Source organism: Saccopteryx bilineata, chromosome 7 (assembly GCF_036850765.1).
Source record: "Saccopteryx bilineata isolate mSacBil1 chromosome 7, mSacBil1_pri_phased_curated, whole genome shotgun sequence".
Taxonomy (NCBI): Eukaryota; Metazoa; Chordata; class Mammalia; order Chiroptera; family Emballonuridae; genus Saccopteryx; species Saccopteryx bilineata.
In genome coordinates this window covers 40,435,352-40,454,037 of record NC_089496.1, presented here as the reverse complement: position 1 = coordinate 40,454,037, position 18,686 = coordinate 40,435,352, and the positions used below count along the sequence as shown (strand labels likewise).

The 18,686-nt window shown below is 45.4% G+C and overlaps 1 protein-coding gene across 1 annotated transcript in view; it reads right to left on the bottom strand.

Moving 5' to 3' along the window:
* Nucleotides 1–16,429, bottom strand: part of DNAH11 (dynein axonemal heavy chain 11) — a 286,917-nt gene extending 270,488 nt beyond the window's left edge. The window contains exons 1-6 of the mRNA XM_066240541.1: nt 15,931–16,429; nt 14,796–14,939; nt 9,131–9,327; nt 8,018–8,207; nt 6,646–6,745; nt 3,243–3,454 (exon numbers count right to left, since the gene is read on the bottom strand). Coding sequence (XP_066096638.1) covers nt 3,243–3,454; nt 6,646–6,745; nt 8,018–8,207; nt 9,131–9,327; nt 14,796–14,939; nt 15,931–16,278 — 1,191 coding nt within the window. The 5' untranslated portion in view covers nt 16,279–16,429. The remainder of the gene's footprint in view (nt 1–3,242; nt 3,455–6,645; nt 6,746–8,017; nt 8,208–9,130; nt 9,328–14,795; nt 14,940–15,930) is intronic.
* Nucleotides 16,430–18,686: the final 2,257 nt, after the last annotated feature.

Here is an 18,686-nt window from a genome sequence, read left to right as displayed (position 1 = left end):
ATCAAGGAAATCAGGTCAACAGAACCTTTGAACAGAAGACAGGAACAGTAACTAAGGAACAAGAGAAGCGACATTTTTCTTTGGGAGCTTGGCAAACTCTGGCCATCAACAGGGACTAGGAGCCAGGGATAATAGGTTTACACAGGCTTAAAGGCAGGGGTCCCTAAACTTTTTACACAGGGGGCCAGTTCTCTGTCCCTCAGACCGTTGGAGGGCCGGACTATAAAAAAAAAAACTATGAACAAATCCCTATGCACACTGCATACATCTTATTTTAAAGTAAAAAATCAAAACGGGAACAAATACAATATTTAAAATAAAGAACAAGTAATTGAAATCAACAAACTGACCAGTATTTCAATGGGAACTATGCTCCTCTCACTGACCACCAATGAAAGAGGTGCCTCTTCCAGAAGTGCGGCAGGGGCCAGATAAATGGCCTCAGGGGGCCGCATGTGGCCTGCAGGCTGTAGTTTGGGGACCCCTGCTTAAAAGTGACTAGGATTTCTTACAAGCCACTGATAGCAATGAATGACCACCTCTGGGGTGTATCCACTAACAGGGCTTACTCTCAAAATGAGACAAGGTTCTGGGGTTTGGGAGAAGTGGTGGTTACTTATAGTCATTGACCCTGCAATAGAGATCATGCTTAACAACAGCACAAAAACTGAGTTTGCACAACAGAGAAACAGAAATAGAATAAAGCCAGAGGAGATAAAATATAGCTAGGAACTGACCTGTTATGTCCTATCAATAGCTTCAACTAGCTGTAAATCAAAAGTTTGGAACGATTACGAGCCTCTACTAAATGCCATACTGGACATTTCATTTAGGTTATCTCATTTGTTTCTCAAAACAGCACATGGACTGGGCACTACCAGCCCTTATTGATATAGAAACTGAGGCTCAGAGAAATAATTTAACCTCTCTTAAGTGATTCAATTAGATTTGAATCCACGTTCGTCTGAGTCCAACATACTTTCCATATATCACTCTACCTCTTCAGAAGCACAGAGAAAAAAAATAAGCATATTAATAACTCAATATCATAGCCCAGAAACTCTTAACTGCAAGTCTCTAGACCTGTTCTCTAGTCTGGATTTCTCCCTAGAGTCTAAGAGAAATTGAGCAAATGATGTTGCCTTTCCAATGATGTTATCTTTCAAATCTCAGTTAATCCATTTGAAAAAGGTACCAGGGGTTGGGCTGGAACCCAGTTCCCTAACCAGTTTATCCGACACCTTTGTTCTCTCCATTACTCAGAACAGCAAACTCCTGGTGCCTGGGGCAGCGGGAGCTCCAAGCCGTTGGTCTCGACTCAAGCAGACTTGCCAGGCTCTCAATCTCTTCCAGTTTACCCCATTGAGCAATAAAAACTTTTTAGTTTTCTATGTGAGCCATGAAGTGAAAACCACTGGGAAACATGAGACTAGATCGGTGACTGAGAGCTGACCAGTTACCCACTGTCCTCCAGCACGTAGCCCGGGCCTCTCCAAAACATCTCATCTCCTCGGCCACAATGGCTGTTTCAAAATGGAAGGAAGACACACTGAGCCAGAACTAAAAACGAAGAGCCTCTTCCCAGCGAAGTCCTCTACTGCCAGGATATACATCTGGGGCTACTGAAAGCCACCTTACATAACACGTGGTGAGAGTCTGAGAATAAAGTCAACATAAACCAGCAAAACGGAGAATGGCGGGAAGCTCTGAAATGATCATTTAGTCCCCAGGCTATTCTTGGAGTCATCACATTCTAAGACTTCCCAGTTTCACATGAACTTATATATGGTTTTGTTGTTGTTCTGTTTGACTTCAGTTTGTCAGCTGCAGCTGGAGGAGCTCCAATTCTGGTGGGAAGCCTTCCTAACAACTCAAAAAGCTAAGGCATATGCACAGATCCTGATTCTCGGGCACCTGGTTTACAACAATTCCTAGTGGTTCGGACACACACACAGCTACGGGCTGAACTGTGTCCCAAAAATTCATATGTTGAAGCTCCAACCACCAGTGTGACTATCTGGAGACAGGGTCTTTCGGTGGTAATTAAAGGAATTTAAATAAGGGGTTTTTTTTGTGGGTTTTTTTTAAATTTTTATTTATTCATTTTAGAGAGGAGAGAGAAAGGGAGAGCGAGAGAAACAGAGAGGGAGAGAGAGAGAGACAGAGAGAGAAGGTGGGGAGGAGCTGGAAGCATCAACTCCCATATGTGCCTTGACCAGGCAAGCCCAGGGTTTTGAACTGGCGACCTCAGCACTTCCAGGTCGATGCTTTATCCACTGCGCCACCACAGGTCAGGCTAAATAAGGTTTTAAGGGTGGGACCCTAATCTGACAGGACTGAGCTTTATAAGAAGAACAGGAGAGAAAGGTCTCTCTCCGCCAGGTGAGGACTCGGAGAAAAGGCAACTATCTCCAAGCCAGGACGAGAGCCCTCATCAGAACACGACCGGGCCGGCACCCTGATCTGGGCTCCCGGCCTCCGAGACTGAGTAAATACTTTCTGAAAAAAAAGCTGTCCAATCAATGGCATTTTGTTACCACAGCTCAAGCAGACTAAGGCCCACTAAGAACTGCCACATCATCTGCCTTCCAAGTATCTTTTAGCTCCCAAATCATATCACATTCTCTGATCTCATAAACAAAAGAAGAATGAACATTTACACAGAAGGACACAGAAGCAGTCCAATTCTTTTTTTTTTTTTTTTTTTTTTTTTTTAGCATTTTGCAAGTTAACTGAAGAGCAGAAAAGCAATTATAAACATGGGATTTTTAAAGATCAACAATTAATCAGAATTTTTTTAATGTAATTCCACTACTGGTTTTTGAGAATAATCTTTTACCAGCCAGATTCTCCTAACTTACTTTCCAAACATCTCCCGCCAGCCAGCGTTCCTGAGCAAACCTCAGGGACAGCTACAAAGTACTGTGCATGGCTGCCTTTTATTAGAAGTCATCTTAAATCCCTTTGAAGATTAAACAAACAAAATTCAGTAACAACCTGCCCTTTGAATGTGTTTGACTTCTATCCAGAACTCTCCTTTGCTATTTAGGATAAAAAGTCACCTAGCCCTGGTTACCGTAAAAGCCCTTCCTGGAAAAAAAAAAAAAAAAAAAAAAAAAGAGAGAGAGAGAGAGAAAGAAATGGTGTTCTGACTGTAGACTAGGTTTATTCATTCTTCACTGACCTAATAAAACCTACCACATGGCAATCTTTTTATTATCCCTATTTTTAATGCTACATACCCGATCAATGAAGAGATTACAGAACTCCCGCAATAACACTATAACCCGAGCAGGGGTATTATAAAACTTGGAGTGACTCCAGATCAGGCAGATGGTATGAAACAATGGGGCGATTAATCGGCGGGTCTGGGGGAATTCAGTCTCCTGGAGACGCTGAATGTGTGTCCTGAGTGGTCGCAGGTAAAGTTCCACGTCTTGGGCTTCGAGAAGAGCTATAGGGAAAGAAAACCACTGTTAATGGGGGACAGGCTCTTTTTTAAACGTCTAAGTTCAAGAGAACAATGCAAAACAACATGGCTGGACTTAATGTTGTCCTGTTTCTTCTTATATCATTTATCCCACAGTTGACACATGGTGGGTTGGGAAGCCTCTATCCACTCTCTGTCTGTAACCACCACTCAGGAGAGCCATGGTGTAGCTCAGGGGTCCCCAAACTACGGCCTGCGGGCCGCATGTGGCCCCCTGAGGCCATTTATCTGGCCCCCGCCGCACTTCCGGAAGGGGCACCTCTTTCATTGGTGGTCAGTGAGAGGAGCACATTGACCATCTCATTAGCCAAAAGCAGGCCCATAGTTCCCATTGAAATACTGGTCAGGGCCCTGGCCGGTTGGCTCAGCGGTGGAGCGTCGGCCTGGCGTGTGGGGGACCCAGGTTCGATTCCCGGCCAGGGCACATAGGAGAGGCGCCCATTTGCTTCTCCACCCCCCCCCCCTTCCTCTCTGTCTCTCTCTTCCCCTCCCGCAGCCAAGGCTCCATTGGAGCAAAGATGGCCCGGGCGCTGGGGATGGCTCCTTGGCCTCTGCCCCAGGCGCTGGAGTGGCTCTGGTCACGGCAGAGCGATGCCCCGGAGGGGCAGAGCGTCACCCCCTGGTGGGCAGAGCATCGCCCCTGGTGGGCGTGCCGGGTGGATCCCGGTCGGGCGCATGCGGGAGTCTGTCTGTCTCTCCCCATTTCCAGCTTCAGAAAATTAAAAAAAAAAAAAAAAAGAAATACTGGTCAGTTTGTTGATTTAAATTTATTGATACTTGTTCTTTATTTTAAATATTGTATTTGTTCCTGTTTTGTCTTTTTTACTTTAAAATATGTGCAGTGTGCATAGGGATTTGTTCGTAGTTTTTTTTATAGTCCGGCCCTCCAATGGTCTGAGGGACAGTGAACTGGCCCCCTGTGTAAAAAGTTTGGGGACCCCTGGTGTAGCTACTCACACAGCACTAGCAAACTGACTAAAGACTCAGTAGGAAAACACCCTGAGGGTCTAAAGAAACTGACTCAACCCCAGGGAAACCCCGGGAATAAGACATCTCTGTAGAGCTGTCACAGAGGTCTGGATTACTACTAGCTCTGTAGGTCTGGATTACTACTAGCTTCTTCGCTACAATGTTAATTCCTCCGAGGTATTCTGTCTAGCACAATTTAATCATTTATTGTCTCATCCCAGTGTCCTATGAGCCTAACTTGGGCAAGAGCTGGGAAATTTTCTATTATATTATTAAACATAACTTTTTTTATTAACTTTTTAAATTGTCAAGCACGGGTGATGAACATACTTTGGAACTAGAGATGGTTCAACATTGTGAATATATTAAATGACCCTCAACTGTCTACTTTAAAATTACTTTCTGTGTTATGTGAATTTTAGTTCAATTACAAATATTGTTAAGCAGGATAAAAGGAATAATTTTTTTAAATGCTATATATATAAAGAAAAACTTAAACAGTTAACTATTATCCATCACTGCTTAATCTAAACCAAATTTTCTTCATTGAATTTGATCGTTTTCATGCACCCTAACTGGGTCTCCGTCAGACTCTCCATTTTGCTCCTGAGATTACAAGTACCTTTAATTAAGTAAAAATGAACTTTATTTATAAAGCTAGGGAATTAAATTCTTACTTTCAGGTGTTATCCCAAAAGACCTCTGTCAGGAAAAAAAAAATAGACAAATGCCTGCTGAATCTTTTTTGAACTGTCCAGAGTCACGTGGACGCCCCACCGCCATGTTGCTTACTTGCCATGTCACCCATTCGTCCTGCCACCTAAAAAAAAAGGCCTGCCAGGGCCGGAACTGTCACTCCCCAGGTGCGCTCATGGTTTAAACTCAGTGTTTTAATTGATGTTAATTTTCAAGTTAAATAACTGCATCTAATAGATCAAATGCCCTTAAAATGTGGTGAGACAGTGTACAGAAGTGTGTCATAGACTTGGGCACCTGAAAACTGTATAATTTTCTTAGCCAGTGTGACCCCAATAAATTCAATAAAAAGGAAAAATAAGAAATGCAATAAAATTTTAATTCTTACTTTTCCCAGACAAGGCATCTGTGGGGAAATAAACTTTTTTTTCTTTTTGGTATTTTTTTCCGAAGTGAGAAGCAGGGAGGCAGTCGCACAGATTCCCACATGTGCCCAACCAGGATCCACCTGGCATGCCCACCAGGGGGCGATGCTCTGCCCATCTGGGGCATTGCTCTGTTGCAACCAGAGCCATTCTAGCACCTGAGGCAGAGGCCACAGAGCCATCCTCAGTGCCTGGGCCAATTTTGCTCCAATGGAGCCTTGGCTGCAGGAGGGGAAGATAGTGACAGAGAGAAAGGAGAGGGGGAAGGGTGGAGAAGCAGATGGGCACTTCTCCTGTGTGTCCTGGCTAGGAATCGAACCCAGGACTTCCACACACCAGGCCAACGCCCTACCATGGAGCCAACCAGCCAAGGCCGGAAAATAAATGTTTCTTATTAAGAAAAAAAAAACAATGTGATAAGCACATCTGGTGATTTCGCAGGCCCTCCTGTGTGTCTTTCCTTAAACACACCTCAAGAAACACGGCCAGAAACTGGGGAGGGCAGCTACTCCCGGGGGCTTTGGGACTGGACAGTGAGAGGACAAGGGGACTTTTCATTGCGTCCCTTTGTATAATGTCTGGGTTTTGACAATGCGCAGGCACCGCCAGTTCAAAATCCAGCAAGCAAACCAACCCTCCTCTCTGTATGTTTAATCTTTACAACTCCGACGATGACTTTGAGTTCTTCTGAGCTAAATGAGTGGTACATGTGAAAACATTCAGAGTCTGCTCACGACTAAGTGAGCCTACCGCATCCCAGCTGCTGATCGGAAACCTCTACGCCGGGCCTTCGCCCTGCTGAGCACCAAAGGCCTTCCCCCCCCACATACACACACACTCAATACAACTTCAATCCGGGCCTGCTCTGGTAGGTGCCTGCCAGTTAGGTGCCCTAACAGTTCAGTACAAATGGAGGACAGAGTTACAGATGATTAGGATGAATGTAACAGGAGAAGAGCCAAGTGCAATCATTTCATGAACAAGCTGATGGCACAGGGCGCTGAGGGGGCGGGCAGACAGGGGCCAGGTCCTGAGGGGCACTGAAGGCCAAGAAACCAGTCTTACCACTTTTCACAGCCACGAAAATGTCCTTCAAAGTTGGGAAATAGCTGCTTCGTTTGGTTTTCAGGATCTTAACCATTTTGAGGACAGTAGGAGCCTGAAGCTAAATTAGAAAAAATACATTTCTTTTTAACAAATACAAGTTAAATTAATCACTAAATAAATGTATTCTGTAATAAAATACTTCAATTATATTCCACTCACACACAATACACACAGTAGTTAACCCTCAAAGACATCTGGTTTCAAGCCTAAAGTAATTTTTAAAATAACTTTTTTTTCTTAATTTTCTTGATTTGTATTTTCCAAAAAAAAAAAAAAATCTGTCAATTTACAATTAGTATTAGTATACAGGTAAAATATTAAAATTTCTATATAAAATTTCTTGCTGTGGTTCAGAAAATCTCTAAGAGACGTGAAAACATATGAGTAAATGTCTTAGTTTTTAGAACATTAAGTTGAGTCACTTGGAAGGCAAGCACCCAGCAGAGGGACCAAAGTTAGCTCTCCCGAAGGGACATCCCTCTAGCCCATATTCCTTCCCAGGTCAATTAAATTGACTAGATTAATTAAATCTCCTAAATTTCCATGTTTCCCTGGAGAGTCACTCTCTTTCTATGCCACGAAGTGTTCCCAGTTATCTTCAATGCTGTCAAAATAGTCTCAAACAGGCAAAACTAATTTTAACCCCCATTAATTTTAACCTTTTTTTTTTTTTTTTTTTTTTTTTGACAGAGACAGAGTGAGTCAGAGAGAGGGACAGATACGGACAGACAGACAGGATGGGAGAGAGATGAGAAGCATCAGTTCTTCATGTGGCACCTTAGTTGTTCATTGATGCCTTGATGGGAGGGCTCTAGAAGAGTGAGTGACCCCTTGTTCGAGCCAGCAACCTTGGGCTTCAAGCCAGAGACCTTGGGCTTCAAGCCAGAGACCTTGGGCTTCAAGCCAGCGACCTTGGGGTCATGCCTGTGATCCCACGCTCGAGCTGGTGAGCCCGCACTCAAGCCAGCAACCTTGGGCTTCAAGCCAGAGACCTTGGGCTTCAAGCCAGCGACCTTGGGGTCACGCCTGTGATCCCACGCTCAAGCTGGTGAGCCCGTGCTCAAGCCGGCAACCTTGGTTTTCAACCCTGGATCCTCCATGTCCCAGTCCGATGCTCTATCCACTGCGCTACCACCTGGTCAGGCAACCCCCCTTAATTTTAAAAGCGCATACTATACAGTACTTTGGAATGGGAGAGCAAATTACTAAGTCATTCAAAGACTGTATGTTCAATTTTTAGAATGACTGGAAATCATTGCATTACAGAGCCTATTCTACAAAGGGCTTTGCCAATTCAAATGACAAGCCATTTCTAGGGCTAACTACTTACTTGGTCATAAATGCATGACAGATTCTCTCTCCTCACTGTCCAGAATTCCAGTTCTGTTTGAGGATGCGAGTGAAGACCATTCAGCAGAGGCTGCACTGACTCTTTTTCTGTAATCTCTTGGATTTGATGTGACCATTTAATAACCACTGATTCGATCGCATGGAGTATCGTCCTCTCACTTGGCTCTAGCCTGCAAACATCGAAAGGATAAGGAATTCAAAATCAAATCATTTCCCCCCAATAAGGACAGGACTTGGCTTTTAACAAAGTATTTTATGTATTCATGAACTAGTTTTCTAAATAAGAATACTTCAAAATCAGATCCATTATTTTTATGGCCTCAATGTGAGTTGGGACATTGTTATTGTCATTGGCCTATCTCTAACATTAAAAAAACACTGTTAAACAAAGAATAATTTCCTCAAAACCATTTTACTAAAATAATATTCTTGACATCATGGCAATTGTTACAACTTGCTTTAAAAAGTATACTTTGAAAGGAAATAATAAGTATGGTGTTTCAGCACAACATTATTATAAAAATATGTCATTCCCTGACCTGTGGTGGCACAGTGGATACAGGACAGAGTATCAACCTGGAATACTGAGGTCACCAGTTTGAAACTCCATGCTTGCCCAGTCAAGGAACATCTGAAAAGCAACTACCATATTTCCCCATGTATAAGACATACCTTTCCTGAAAATTTTGGGGTCTAAAAACTGGGTGTGTCTTATACAGTGGTTGTAAATTTTTTTTACTTACATTTCCTGCTTTTTCATGTGATAAAGAGTTGTATAAACTTTATGATGAATAAAACTTGAGTTCAATGAAGTTATGTAATAATTTTTTTTTTCAAATTTCAGGCCCCAAAATTAAGGTGCATCTTATACATGGGAGCGTCTTCTACATGGGTAAATACGGTACTACTAGTTGATGCTTCTTGCTCCTCCCCCTTCTCTCTCCTCTTTAAAAAAATCAATAAATAAAATCTTTAAAAATAAGTTATATTGTTATAATTCTATATTTTGCTAATAATTTCCTGGGGGTGTGGCATTAAATGGGTATGTTGGCTCTGCATTTTAGTATCCTATAAACACCACGTCATTACATACTTGGTCTCTGGATGTTTCTGATCCAGGTCAAGTTTTCCAGCAATAGAGGGTATTGGTAGGAAAGTTCTTCTCAACATTTTACCCCTAAAAATTTGCATTTTATGTTTCATGACTTCTACGTGACGTTCCATGTCTTGTGAAATAAAACAGGACCAGGATGTATGGTTGCTTCTATTAGAAAGAATTGGCACTAAAATCTAAAAAGAGAAACATTTTTAAAAGCAGTTAAGTTACACACAATGTGTTCCTTCAAAGATTTTCTTGTCAGACCAAAATCAGCAACAAAACCCCTTAATTTCATAAATATGCAGCTACGATAGCAAATCTACAAAGAGAAGACAAAATCAGTGACCCATTTAGACTTAATGAGACAAATTCTCTCAAAAAGGAAATAATTTACTGCTTGCCCATTCACTTGCCCACTTATCAAGCATTTGGGGAGGTTCTCAACAACGCAAACATGGTATGAAATAAGAAGAATCACATCAAGTAAATAAACTGCTTTCTTAATGCAAACTGAGCACATTGGCAGATGCATTAATGAAAAGAGTCTTTCTCGATCACATGGAGGTCAGGGTAAACTAATCTTCATCACAAGTCCCGGTTGGAATCCCGGTGGATTTAAGTTTGACAGTCAGGAAGATGTTTATTTAGTTACATGGATCTTTTTGGGACTCCTTCTATCATTAAATTGGATATATTGATGAAATCATGTATTATATATGAAGACCCTCAAAAATTATTATTTTTTATTCCCAGAACCCAGCATGATTAATGACAATCTGTTAACAAACTTGGTCTCTTTCTTGCTTTCCCACTCTTTTCCATATTTACTAATTTTAAACATTTTTCACTTTTCTGACATAATCTACCCTTGTCTACCAGAATTATACTGTAACATTTCCATCAGCTAAAATGCTCAGAAAATAGTTATTCCACCTTTTTAAAGTTTATTTGAGATATCCATTACACATCTCCCCGGCTACAACCTTGGTAAAAACACACTGGAAATTCTCTTTGGTCTTCTAATGGTGTTGAAACAAATCTTTCCGCCGTGTTTTAGTATTACACGCTTCCTGCTCGGCACCCATAACGTAACGAGCCAGGAAAACGAAGATTATAAGATTCAGTCTCCGCCTGCGGTGAGTGAGCTGAGTGAACTCGGTGGGTTGGTCCCGGGATGGAGGAACTGCCTTAGCTGGACGCACGCTTACGGTGCACCAATCAGGACGCACCGGGAAGCAGGAGAAATTCCTGGCTTTGGGAGGGTGGGGTTTCTGGGAAGACTTGCCAGGAGAGTTACTACTTGGTTGGAATCTTTAAAATGAAAGGTCAGGGCAGGCATTCCAGAAAGCTGGACACTGATCTATGAAGTCATGGACGACTGCAGGAATACGGGGCCCTGGGAAATTGCCAGTCTGGCCCGCCTAGAGTCAGAGCCCAGACCCCCCAAAGGAATGGCTGAAAGAAAGGCCGGACAGTTCTTGCAGAGCTGCAGACACCAGACTGAGAGGCTCGTGGGCCGGGACATGCACTGACCCACTGCAAGACCGCTTTCCCTAGGAAATCTTTGACAGCAACAGCATTTTCTAAAAGTCAGATGGGAGGCCCTGGCCGGTTGGCTCAGCGGTAGAGCGTCGGCCTGGCGTGTGGGGGACCCGGGTTCGATTCCCGGCCAGGGCACATAGGAGAAGCGCCCATTTGCTTCTCCACCCCCCCCTTCCTTCCTCTCTATCTCTCTCTTCCCCTCCCGCAGCCAAGGTTCCATTGGAGCAAAGATGGCCCGGGCGCTGGGGATGGCTCCTTGGCCTCTGCCCCAGGCAGAGCATCGCCCCCTAGTGGGCAGAGCTTCGCCCCTGGTGGGCGTGCCGGGTGGATCCCGGTGGGGCGCATGTGGGAGTCTGTCTGACTGCCTCTCCCCGTTTCCAGCTTCAGAAAAATAAATTAAAAAAAAAAAAAAAGAATCATCAGCAGATGTTAACTGGTCTCTAAGAGGTGGAAACTAAAACTGTCCCGGCAAATGGAGACCTAGGGTCATCCCGTTCAGCACTCCCCACCCTCCCCACGGACCCACAGGAGGCAGGGGGTGCCAGGAGGCCTGCCCAGCAGGCTGTGAGAGCCCACGGCAGCCCACCCACTGTGCCCCATCCCTGCTGGCTCCGCTGCCTGCCTCCCTGCTCAGACTGTGCCCTTCCCGAGGGCGGAAACTGCATCACTAGTTGCCAGTCATGGCACCAAATAGGTAGTCAATAGATATTAATTAAATGCACAAATAAACACCATGAGCTTATTAGCATAAAATTTCCCATAAATGTCCTTTCACATAAATGTCCAAAAATTCAAGTGGAGATCTCAGAAATCATGCACCAAATGCTTTGTACCTAAATATCTTGAAGCTTCGGAGCTTCAGTGCTCTTTTTTATAAGAATATCATTTAGCCCTTACTTAACCTTCATGCACTGAACAAGTATTCCCTGAGCCCCTACTGCGTGTGGAGCAACGGACTGTCTGTCTGGGACACATCAGCGAGCAGAGCAGAGATTCAGGGCCGGACTGCACCAAGGCGAGTGGAGCACCCACCTCGCCAACAAAATACAAGAGGGCACCAAAAAGCCAGGAGCAAGATGAATATTTTTCAATATTTTTAAAAGCAATGCCAAACATTTCACAGTGAACAAAATACCAACCTTTCTCAATAAAAGACAGAATCGGTATTACTGACTTTCCTTTTCGTCACAAACTCCAATATGACTTGGCGCTAGTGCTATTAGTGGTCCTATTTTTATTCAAAGTGCTGGGGCTTGCCTGACCAGGAGGTGGTGCAGTGGATAGAGCATCAGACTGGAATGCGGAGGACCCAGGTTCGAGACCCTGAGGTCGCCAGTTTGAGCGCGGGCTCATCTGGTTTGAGCAAAGCCCACCAGCTTGGACCCAAAGTCACTGGCTTGAGCAAGGGGTTACTCGGTCTGCTGAAGGCCCGCGGTCAAGGCACATATGAGAAAGCAATCAATGAACAACTAAGGTGTTGCAACGAAAAACTGATGATTGATGCTTCTCATCTCTCTCTGTTCCTGTCTGTCTGTCCCTATCTATCCCTCTCTCTGACTCTGTCTCTGTAAAAAACAATTTTTTTTTAAATTAAAAAAACCTTTAAAGTGCTGGGGCTTTTCCCATTCATCTTGATTTTAAATACTGCATTAAATAATATTTATCTTTCTTACTGAGTTGCTTTTGTCCTCCCCACCCCTACCCACCGCCATGCCCATCGTGAATTTTGCTCTTGAAGTAGGTCCCTCACAGATCCCTGCTCTCCTGGAAGGAGACTTCACTGAAAAGAGGTGTTTGAGCAAAAATACTAGAACAGGGTTGGTTGAGTGGATTCTAGGGAAGATGAGCAAAGGCCCTGGGGCAATTGTGTGTCTGCAGCAATTAGAACCAGCCAGGGGGCCATGAGTTAGCAAGTGAGAAGAGCTACGAGAGGAGAGGAAGAGGTCAGATCACAGAGGTGGGGCCAGTTCATTCATCCTTTAAAGCCTAAGCATCGCCTGCAGGTTCTGATGCCGCATGTCTGGAGCGGGCCCCGAAGTTCTACAGTTCTAACAAGTGTTCCGGTGATGCTGAGTCCCAGTGGGCAACAATACACAGTCCCTGGACCCTTCTTTGCTGTGAAGGGGGGGCCAGTGCAGGGTCTGAGTAGAGAAGGGACATGTTCTGACTCATGTTTAGGCAAGGATCACTTCAGCTGCTGTGCTGGGAATAGGGTCGAGATGGAGACCAATCAGGGGACGACTGTAGTCACACAGATGACAGATCATGGTGACCGGGACCGGGGTGGTCGCAGTGGAGCGAGAAGGGGACTGGATCGACTTTGAAAGTGGAACTCACATGATTTCCTGACAGAATGGCTACGAAGTGTGAGACAGAGAAAGGAGTCAGTCAGAGCTGACTGAGGTTTTCTGGCCTGATGGAGCTCATGTCACTACTTTGGGGACAATTACAAGTAACGCAGGTTGGAGAAGATCAGCTCAACTTTGGGTGTCAGGTTTGAGGTGTCTATTACACATCTAGTGGGAATGGCAGGGAGGCAGGTGGCTCTCCAACTATGGAATTTGGGAGAGAGATCTTGGCTAGAGAGAGGATGTTACATCAACTGTTAATCAGCCAATTCTGTGAGCCGTACTGGATACTAAGCCCAGACAATCCTTGGAAACTTCTAACCTAAAAATCTGCAACCATGCCCTAGGGCCTCCTTCCTACCAAATTTAAGCCTTAAATAGACCTGAGTGACCCCATAAGTGTGAGGTCCTCAGTTTTTCCCCTCCCTAATTCTCATATCCTCAAGCATAATTAAATGAGAACCTCCCAAACCACCTAATTCCTGACATTCTGGGTGTTTTATGCCCTCTATAGATGTACTTATTAAACAGCTTACTCGCACTTAACCCTTTCAGAGTAGGACAAATTCAGAGAAAGAGCAGAGAAACTTGAAAGAGTTTTGCCCCTTCAGATGGCAGATCAAGAATGCCAATGACAAGTGCAGCCTTGCCCTCCCAGACCCTGACAGCAGTCCGATTTCAATGACCAAGAAGCACTTTTCATGTGAAATCCTTTCATCAGATTCAGTTCAATACAAATTTCTTATATACCTGCCACATACCCCAAAATGTCTCCAACACTGAAGACAGAAAACTCTCTTAGCATCTTTTGAAATCAGCTAAAGCCAAGTCAATTCCACAGGAGGAGAGGGAAACAAGTTGGGGCTTAGAGCCCAAAGGCAGTAAGAAAATACCTCCTTTCAAAACGACAGCCACAGAGACTCACTCAGGCAGTACAAGAGAAGTGGGAAATAGTCATAAATAGGTTGGCAATTAGTCTGACCTTACTTTTGGCAGGTGCGCTGATTGAGATCTGGTTTACTGACATCCAACCCAGAGGTTCCCAAAGTTCAGTTCGCGGAACATGAGAATCACCTGGGGATGTTGGTGGGAGCCAGGCATTGATTTAAATGGTCTGAGGTGTGACCTGGGTCCGGTATGTTAAGCAGGTGATGCTAATGTTCAGCAAAGACTGCAAACCACTGCTCTGGTTCCATGGAACTCAGTCACTCAGTATGTTGTTCCTCAAAGCTAGTCTATCGGGTTAGAAATGCAGAACACCAGCCCCATTCAGCCCGCCTTTAACAAAATCCCCTGGTGGCTCTGATACACATTCAAGTGCCAGTTACACTGGTTTAGGGAGCATTTCTCTGATTTGAGGGAAGAAAATGAAGATATTAAAGGCAACTACTGCTGACACTTTATTTCCATTACTTTTAGCCATTATCTGTCATAAGGGACACTTAGAAACTAACAAGAATCAAAGACTGATTTTCAAAACCCTTTCCAAAGTGTCAGTTTGTCTCTTCTCTGAATGTCAAGTTTAATTCTAGCTAAGGACCTAGTCACTCCAAGCTGCTTTTTATTTACTTCCGTTATTTTGAAAAAGGAAAAGGATGACCCTACAAACGACCTCCGGTGGACTTAGCATCAGTTCATTTCAGGAACAGCCTAAATGCTAGCATACTCCACCCATTCTCTCTTTTTAAAAAACATCCAGATTTGTCCCTAATAATTCCAGTGTCACTGAGATAAACGAACAGATTCAAATATTAAAGACAGACTAGTACCTCGTCTAGGAAAGCAGTTACATGTCCAATAGGGGAGGTGGGTAATTCTCCAAATAAAACCGTTTGAGAGAAATCATTTACTCCAACGCCGTCAGTAAACTTCTTGGCAATATAAACGAGTTTATATTTGGCATCTCTTGGAATCTGAAACAAGAACAAGATAATTAGTTCAAGTACAAGTTAATTTCTGTTAACAAGCAGAATCTAACTTGTATCTAGATTGCTAGCAAAAGAAACAAAACCCCGTACCTACTAGAATTAAGTGTTCTGTCTCCTTGTCTACTGACAATTTTTTTTAATTAGTCATATTAGGAAAGTAGCAAAACAAAAAATTTCACAACTCACAAAACCCGAAGGCGAGTTCCGGTTACTGTCTCTCTTCCCTGGGATCCTATTTCCCAAGTATCCTAACGACCACATCTAGTGACAAGAACACTTTCCTTTCCCTGAGGCATGTGCCACCTGAAGGTTTTAAACCTTGCTCCAAACGTTTCACACTTGAAAAATGCTAGCTGACAAAGCTGCACCTGTAGGTGATACGTTAACCTTCAAATGGGTGAGCAGTCTAAACATTAAAGGTTGGGGGGTGGGGGGCAGAGAGAGGAAAGGAGGGCAGAAAGGATGGCCCCTCGATGGCTGGGAAGCACCACGTTTGCGCAGACCACCTCGGCACTCATTTGGAAGGGATCAAATGGAGTTGACAGGCAGAGTACTTGTCAAGTTGAACACATTTTTTTTTGTTTTGTTTTGTTTGTTTGTTTGTTTGTTTGTTTTTGAACACATTTTTAAAGGTTGCGGCTCCAGAGTGACCCAAGCTGAGAGGTTGAAACGGAAGTTACCCGGCACAGAACCCACCTTGCGCCTAAAGCCCGGGCGGCTAAAGAAACTCTGCTTGTCCTGCTTTATGCGGGTCGAGCAGGCGCAAAGGCTGGCCTTCTAGAAAACCACCCACAGCCGCTTAGCTGCAGAGTGGGCGCACCTCCGGGATTCTGCCGACGCACGGGCGGACTTCAAAAAGTTTTTTAAAGAGCCCGAGTGCGTGAACCCAAGGAGGCGCGAATGGCCTGTCCGCACCCAAGTACCCGCTATGCCGGATGGACGGCGTGGCCGGGACCCCTCGCCCGTCGCTTCTTACCTCCCAGGAGGCCACGAGCCGCCCCGCGGCGGCGACGCTGAACACAAGGCAGGCGGGGCTGGGGCTCTCCAGAAACTGTCCCAGGACCTGCCGGTTGTCCTCGCTCTCCAAATACTGGCTCCATTTCTCCTCCGGCAGCGCCAGCATCTGCCCCAGGCGGCCGCCGAGGAAACGCACCCGCGCGTCTTGGGCGAAACTCCGCGCTCTCCTGGCCGCCGCCTCCTCCTCTTCTTCCTCCTCCTCCAGCTCCAGCACGCGCGCTGCCTCCAGACCCGCGCCGGGGGTTAACCGAAGGGTTGGGACCTCCTGGACGCCCCGCACCTGCCGAGCTACCGACGGAGTTGCCATCGGCACGTCCGAGGAGACGGGGTACTTGCCGGCTCCGCGCGCACCCTGCCCAGTCCCGGGTGGGTGAGGACACCCCTGCGTACACACACCCCGAGAGGCTCCCAACTCCTCCCGCGGCCACCGAGAGCGCCGCCCACCCTCCCCACCTGCGGCTACTTAAGAGCCGGCTTCCGCGCGCAGTGCGAGCGGGGCGGGCGGAGGCGCAGGACCCGGGCGAGCTGCGCGTCCCGTTTCCAGGGGGACAGAGTCCCCACCCCGGCCCGCTGGGGGCGGAGCGAGCGCGAAGGGGCGCGGCCTTCAGGCTCTGAGCCCCAAACCCGGCAGGGGAGCGGCCTGAGCCCCTCGTTGGGCCCCCTCCAGTGCCCTCCGGCCCCGCGGCCCCCTGGACGTCTCTTTTGCTGCTAGTGAGGACGAATCACGGCCCGGAACCGATTAACTGCTGTGATTTAAGCAATACCATCTTGGGTGGAGTTTCATGCTAAATCTTTCACCTTGATCATTTCCTGTGATTCACAGAAAGGCCTGGCTCCAAATGGTCGTCTAATTGGTATGGGCAAGGAAACGAAGTCACGTAAGGACTAAGTGACAAGGAGAAGGGGCGATCGGGATTCAGGCCCCAATGCGGCCAGGTCTCGCATTGCCTTGGCCCGAGGTTGTCCCAGTGTAACAGAAAAGGGCCAACCCTGCGAGCAAACTTCATCCTTGAGGGAAAATCCAAGGTGTAGGTGTTCCAGGCTGCGATCCCCACCCTCGACCCTTACTCGCTGGCCGCTTGGGAATGCAGAGCGCCCTTCGTAGATTCCGACGTGCTTGGGAACTAGGTGAAGGGAGGCAAGTTCCGGATTAGCGCGTCTTTGTGATACTGCGGTGGGATTCAGTACGGTCTACTAATGGCATTTGCTGAGATTAAGGAAATCTGATTACTGAAGTAGCCAGAAGGGAGGGTGAGGGGAGGGAGACCTGGAACTAAAGTCTTTTTTAGTTGATCCTCTTTATTATTATTTTTTAGTTAATCCGCACTATTTCGAAATATAGGCATACCTTCTCTTGTTGCTCTTCAGTTTATTACACTCCACAGGTGTTGCGTTTTTTGTTTGTTTTACAAATGGAAGTCAAGGCACTCCACCAGCAACAAAAGCGCCTCTGGCGTTACTGCCATGCTCTGACCGCAATATGCCAGGCTTGCCTGTGAAAACTTCAACCCCTATCCCTCCCGAGAGAGTTGCCCTCATTAACCCCTACGACGACTCGTTATTGATAAACAGGTGTTTCCATCAAGATTCAGAGCTTCAACAATTTTTTTTCTTTTCAGAAAGTTCATTGTCTCTGGGAGACATCTATAAGCTTTTCCAGTTACAGGATCAGAATCTTGAATTAATAGGCTTCTGGAAAGCCTTTATAACACTTGGGGCTCCAGGGCTAGCAGGCAAATCTGGAAGTCAGTGCAAACATCTTGCAAAGCTTCTTATTCTCCCCTACCCTCCCCCAACCTGTATTCCAGCTTTGCAGCCCCCTACCCCAAAGTAACAGGAATTCTGTAAATAAGAATTGTACTAGCCTGACCAGGCGGCAGCGCACTGGATAGAGCGTCGGACTGGGATGTGGAAGACCCAGGTTCGAGACCCCGAGGTCGCCAGTTTGAGCAAAGCTCACCAGCTTGGACCCAAGGTCGCTGGCTTGAGCAAGGGGTTACTCGGTCTGCTGAAGGCCCACGGTCAAGGCACATATGAGAAAGCAATCAATGAACAGCTAAGGTGTCGCAACAAGAATTGTACTAAATTGAAAGTGAGAACGACTTTCAGATCAGCAGGAAAAAAATAATAATCCAAATATTAAAGTACTATTTTCACCTGACCTGTGGTGGTGCAGTGGATAAAGTGTCAACCTGGAAACGCTGAGGTTGCCAGTTTGGGACCCTGGGCTTGCCTGGTCAAGGCACATATGGGAGTTGATGCTTTCTGCTCCTCTCTCTCTCTCTCTCTCTCTTCCCCTCTCTATAATGAATAAATAAAATCTTTTTAAAAAAGTACTATTTTCAAAAAGTAACATGCACCTCCAAATATAGAATGAAGACATGTCAAAATACTATTCATCATTATTGAGGAAACCAACAAGGCGGAAAGACAAGAAGAAATGGAGGCTGGTAGATTATCTTTCAGAAGACACACAAATTGTATCTCACTACTTTCAGTTTCTATTGGTTATAAGAGAAACTAGGAAATGAAATTTCCAGTTGGATAACCATGAGTCCTATTAAAATTTGGAATGGAGGTAAAGTGTTCTATTACCAAGAGGCATAAAGGCTGAGTGGACCCTGGTTACAGTTAGCAGTTACTGTCTTGTTTTAAGAAAAACCGGATTTCTTCCATCCTCATCCTCTAATATTTTCCCTCTTATTGGACTTCTTG